The sequence below is a fragment of the Vulpes vulpes genome, chromosome 3, assembly GCF_048418805.1.
Source record: "Vulpes vulpes isolate BD-2025 chromosome 3, VulVul3, whole genome shotgun sequence".
Lineage (NCBI taxonomy): Eukaryota > Metazoa > Chordata > Mammalia > Carnivora > Canidae > Vulpes > Vulpes vulpes.
The window spans coordinates 105,152,941-105,158,940 of NC_132782.1; the positions used below are offsets into that span (position 1 = coordinate 105,152,941).

At 40.3% G+C, this 6,000-nt stretch overlaps 1 protein-coding gene across 4 annotated transcripts in view; it reads left to right on the forward strand.

The window, feature by feature from the left end:
* The window catches only part of CPPED1 (calcineurin like phosphoesterase domain containing 1), a 101,380-nt gene extending 95,864 nt beyond the window's left edge, over window positions 1-5,516 (forward strand). For all 4 annotated transcript variants that reach the window (XM_072753830.1, XM_072753831.1, XM_072753829.1 and 1 more), the window contains one exon: window positions 3,253-5,516. In XM_072753830.1, the coding sequence (XP_072609931.1) occupies window positions 3,253-3,482 (230 nt within the window). In that variant the 3' untranslated portion in view covers window positions 3,483-5,516. The remainder of the gene's footprint in view (window positions 1-3,252) is intronic.
* Window positions 5,517-6,000: the final 484 nt, after the last annotated feature.

Genomic DNA, 6,000 nt, shown 5'->3' on the forward strand with positions numbered 1-6,000 from the left:
TCATATAAATGGAATCCTAGAGTGTGAGGCCTTTTGTATCCAACTTCTTTCGCTGAGCATGATGTTTTCGGGGTCAGTCCATGTTGGAGCCTATGTCAGCACTCTCCAGTCCTATAGATAGCTGAGTAATCTTCCATCATATGGATGTGCCACATTTTTTTTTTCCGTCAGTTCAAATGGACATTTAAGTTGCTTCTGCTCTTTGGGCTACTATGAATAATGCCGTTGAGAACATTCATGTACAGGTTTTTACATGGGTGTGTGTTTTCATTTCCACCTAGGAGTGGAACCGCTGGGTTACATGAAGCTGTAGGTTTAACATTTGAAGGAACTGCCAAAATGGTTTCCAGAATGGCTGCACCACTGTACATTTCCACCAGCACTCTACAAAGGTTCTAATGTCTCCAAATCTCTGTGAACACTTGTTATTTTCCATCTTTTTGATGATAGCCATCCTAGTGGATGTGAAGTGAAATCCCATTATGGTTTTGATTTGTGTTGCACTAATGATTAGTGACATTGACCATTTTTTCATGTTTTTCGTATTCATCTCCATATTTTATGGATATTAGATCTTTATCAAATAGATGATTTGCAAATATTCTCTCCCACTCCATAGGCTATCTTTTCATGTTGTTGATAATGTTCTTTAACACACAAAAGTTTAAAATTTTGATGAAGTACAGTGTGCCTGTTTTTAATTTGGTTGCTTGTGCCCAAATGTTTTTAAGAGCCATGTTAATTAGGCATTTTTTTCCTAGCAGAATATAAAGTTATTCATTGTTTTCATCTTCCTTCCAAACATGATAATAGCTTTTATGTTATTTAATTATCCATTGAACTTCCTATCATGACATTCTTGAGTTTTAGTTTTACTTTTGCATTAAAAAAGGAGTTTTTCAAAGAAAATCAGTAGTTAATTAAATTAACCAAATATTTTTGTGTTTGCTCATCACTGTTTTTTAATATTTCATCCCTTCCTTGCTAAAATGTATCTCCTAATAATTCTTCCAGTGAAGGTTTGGAAGTGATAAACTCTTCATCTTCATATTCCCCAGCATGTATTTATTTTGCCCTTTAACTTGAACGATGGTTTAGCTGGGCATAACATTTGAGGTTCATAGTTACTTGCCCTTAGCACTGGAAGGCATTACACTTTGATTCTCTTATGGCTGGGGTGCCTGCTATCTAATCACCATTCTTTTGTAGTATTTTTACCATGATATTTTTTAGGGGTTTTTTGTTATTGTTGTTGTTGGATGTTCCACAATATCAGCATGATATATATCAGTATGAATCAACTTTTATTTTCCTACCTAGTACTTTGTATCTGAAGACCCATATGTTTCTATTTTGGAAGATCCTCAACAATCATTTCTTCATTTGTAGGTAGCTCTTACTGTTATTTACTCCTTTCTCTTGTTCCACTGCCTCTTAAGCATCCATTGATACCTCTTAGTCCATTCTTTGGGTTCCTTGAACTGTGTATTCTTATTGCTTGTGTCTGAGTCTCTGTGTTGTCTTTTGATTCAGCGCCTCCATTCTGTCTTTTAGTTCACTGGCTTCCTTTTTGATTAGTGTCCAGTTTAGATTTATCTCATTTATTGAGAATTGTTTTGTGTTCTGTCTTTAATGGCCACTGTCTCTAAGCTTTCATTACCATTTATTCTCATTGAATTTATCCCAGTTTCATTTGATAACATCTGGTTCTTTTTTATAGATATCAGTCCTTTATTAAGGACTTTTTGATGCCCTAAACATACTCATTTTAAATATTTTTCAGGCAGTTTTATATCATTCATTTCACCTGGAGTGCATTCATATTCCTGATTGAGGAGTCTATAGACTGCCCTAGTTAGCATGAAATTTCTTCACAGGTGGTGAGATTTTTTTTTTTTTTTTTAAATTTCAGATTCAATTTGAGCAAGATGTCAGCTTTGGTTTTTCCTTCACTTTCCCTCTTGAGTAGCTTCTCCTTGTCTAGTGGTTTGGGTTACCTCCACCCCAGCCCTCACCTGGGGCCAGGTCTTACAGTCAAGCCTGAGGGCCCTTTCCCACTGTAGCACTGAGAAAACATGTCTCATTTCCTAGACTTGAGCCTGTGCCTGTCCTTCCTTCCTAGATCCACAGATTGCTACAAGCCCTAGCCCGTGCTTTTCTGGAGACAGCTCCAACCCAGCTCACGAAAACCAATTATTAAATTTTAAGGAAATTTGTGAGCTTGTTGCTAAACAACCATTATTAAAAATTAAATTCTACAAACTCACTGTCAAATTATATTAGAAAGCAAAGGTAATAAATACTCAAAACTGATTATTTTCTAATTATCTTGCTACGTGTTATTATTACCATGCGGCCAAGGTTTCTCACAGCTTTTGTGTCCATGTAGAAGAAGCACCATTAATAATGTACAACCAGGCATCTCTTCCCACGTCTGGGCAGTGACATCACATTGGTAATTTGAAATCAGCCATGATCAGGGTGTTTACACCATAGAAATTAGTAAACATCACAAGTTGGTTCTCTTTTGTTTCCTGGAGTACTTGTTAAAAAACACCTGCACACCACTGCAGCAATGGTTTTCTGCATCCTTCTTCCATAAAGAGAGGTTTTCATCCCAACCCTCTTTCAAACAGGGGTCATGGCATAGAAACTCCTTGCAGTCTCTTACACTATAGGAGCTTAACTCCCAGTAACACCATAACCCTGCTCATTACTCTGCCTTTCTGCCTTGTTTCTCATCCGCAGAGCTATATATTTTTATTTTGAGGCTACTTCTGTCCTTTGGTTTTCTTTTTTAGATTTTTATCCATCATGGCTCTTGAGTGTGGAGCGGAGGAGGTACATTAAATGTTGAGCATGCTGTGCTATCTTGATTAGAACTCCATAAACATTCCTTTTTGTAGACATTTAACTTCCATCATATGGCTGTTTATACAGGCCTCAAAATATTTCCTTCCGCTTCCTGTATCTCTCCCAAAGGCATTCACTTTATCTTCTCTCTTCTTGCTCCCTAGCACGTTCTTGTACTCATTATGACAAATGTGTTCATATGTTGTATCGATGAATTATCCTGGAGAGGATTCTGGATGTCACATATGTGGTCTTCTCATTTATTATGCACTGAGTAATATTATGCATTTAATTTCATAACATACTGCATTGCTCCCAGAAGGAAACCATGGGGTCCCCAGGTTCCCTAATTGGAAATCCTCGGCCCCCTAATGTCTTCTTCCCTCCCCCTCCCCGCAGGTGTCACCGCTGTGTTCTCAGGCCACTACCACCGGAATGCCGGGGGCACCTACCAGAACCTTGACATGGTAGTGTCATCTGCCATCGGATGCCAGCTGGGCCAGGACACCCACGGGCTCCGAGTCGTGGTGGTCACCGCCAAGAAAATTGTTCATCGGTACTACAGTTTGGATGAGCTGAGTGAGAAGGGCATAGAAGACGATCTCATGGGCCTGATGAAGGAAAAGTGACTGCCCCTGACAGTCTGTTCATAGTTAACTTTCACTGGTTTTTCACTTTGCTAGAAACCACACCTGTGTACCACTCCCTGTTGAAATAGAAAAGTACTCCAGGCAGATTTGTGGATTTATGTCCTTTTGTATAAACCAGAGGGCTGGGTCCTATCCTCCTATCCTAAATTACATACAATATAGAGCTGCCCTCCCTTAAATAAAAAAGAGAGGTGTGAGGGAAGCCTGAAATTAAAGGAATAAACAATATTAGAATCTCGATGCCTGGGTGTTTGAGTGAATCCTCCTAATGATGTGTTTCTCAGCTTGGCTTGTGAAATAGATTGTTTCCTGGTAACATTTTGGTAAATGTCTACCTGTCGACCTCCATCCCACCTGGATATCCAAGTATGGTCTTTGATAATTCCACAAACAAACTGCCTCTGATTGTATTAAATTGTGTTCTTGACTCCCAAAATACATAGCAAAAGAAAGGCCATCACCTTTCCTTCCTAACAAAACAAATAATTGTGTCCCATTAGCAGAGCCACGCAGGAGGCTCTTTACAAGGAGCTGACTGAGCAGACAACATTTGCCATTGAATTTTTAGATTTCTGGTATTGTCGATGATGCAGTCGACACTAGTCAAAGTTGAATTCGCCTTTTGGGTGATGAGAAAAGCTTCATTGGCACATAAATCGGCCATCTCTAAAAACCTCATGCCAGAGACCAGAACTGAAGCCCCAAAGACCCACATCTCAGTTCACCAGCAGCACGTTTTGAGTTTGCTCCCGTTCGCATCCGATTGGCGCTGGAGCTCCACAGAATGGCCTTCTTGAGTGATGGGAATGGCCCTCCACTTATGAGGCTCTTCACTGCATCTACTTTGACAGAACAAGTGGGACTTGCTGCGAAGTTCTCGAAAGAAACAAAGCAGAAACTCTGGCAGGGCAAGAATGGTGCTTTCAGCCTTGTTACCTAAATAGGCACCAACTTGGTTAAACGAATGGGGGTAGTACCCCTTGACAAAGGAGCGTGGGTGGTTTAAAATCAGCATCGTTTTTATGTGCTCTCCTTCACTGCTGCTTCTCTGCAGCTGCTTGCTGACCATAGTGTGATCTCATCCTTTGCCCTGGCGGCCAGGAAACCTAGGCACTCCGTCCTGCCGGGAAGATTTCACACGCCAGGCTGGAACAGGCAATCGTACCCCAATGACTGGTTACAAATGAACTGAAAAGTCCATTAAATCAAAAAGGATTTTCATATTAAAAAGTTTTAGTCAATGTAGCAAAACCATGAGAAATTAAATAGAAGGATAATTGGATACGTAAATTCATAAGCAACAAAAGCCAAGAAGTTAATTATACTACAGATCGGTGATGCATCGTAGCTCATTGTTATGTGGTACAAGAAAATTAAAGATTTTCAAAATTAGAACACTCTTGTTTTAATATTTTGCCACAATCTTGCTTTGTGTTCATTTCTCTTGACAACAGGTGTGGATTTAAGGGGTCAGGAACAGGAGTTCAGTAAAAGGTAATAAGCCACGTGTCCGAGGCATGGGATGTGCTGACTTTCAGAATCAGATGCCAGGATTGTAAATACAGGTGTGGGGCTGCTGGGGGCCCAGGGAAGAGGAGTCCCAACAGACCAACAAAGCCTTCTGTGTTATGGGACATGTGCAAGATGCTGTCAGTAGGCTGTGGCACTTGGGTTGGGGGAGAGGATCTGGAGATCATTAAAAGTAATGGAACTGAGACTTGTAGGTCTCCTTCCGCACAAACCTAATATGTAAAAGAACTGTTTCAAAACACAGCAAAGATATGCGAAGAATAGGGAATCATAGGAAGTTCTCACCATTTTTTTTAAGTACCCAGCAGTATTCCTTAATGCCGGTTGGTTCAGAAAGAAATGATTTTGTAGATGAGCATGTATCATTCTGAGAATAGCTAATTACCAATACATTGACTTATGATTGCTTTTTCTTTTAAAAAAACACATTAAAAAATAAGTGCCTTATGCTGTTGAAAATAATAAAATACTCCATGATCGTAAGTACTATGGTTTTGAATGTTTATTATGTGCTAAGTACACTGTAAGTGCTTTGGCTCAGAGAGGTGGGGCCACTAGGCCAAGATCACAGCTCATCAGTGGGAAAGGAAGGAATGAGATGCAAGCAGTCCAGCTGTCCAGCCCATGCTCCTTAACACCATCCTCTCTTTCCTAGAAGACATTTTTCATGAATGAGAGGGTTTGTACCAACTCCACCTGTGGCAATACTACAATATGAAGCAACTTTGACCACCTTTGCCGGCCAACAATGCAGTATTAGCTGGAAACCTTGAGACTTTTTTTTTTTTTAATTTTAAAGATTTTATTTATTTATTCATGAGAGACACACAGAGAGAGAGGCAGAAACATAGGCAGAGGGTGAAGCAGGCTCCCCGCAGGGAGCCCGATGTGGGACTTGATCCCCAGACCAGGATCACACCCTGAGCCAAAAGCAGACGCTCAACCACCGAGCCACCCAGGCATCCCG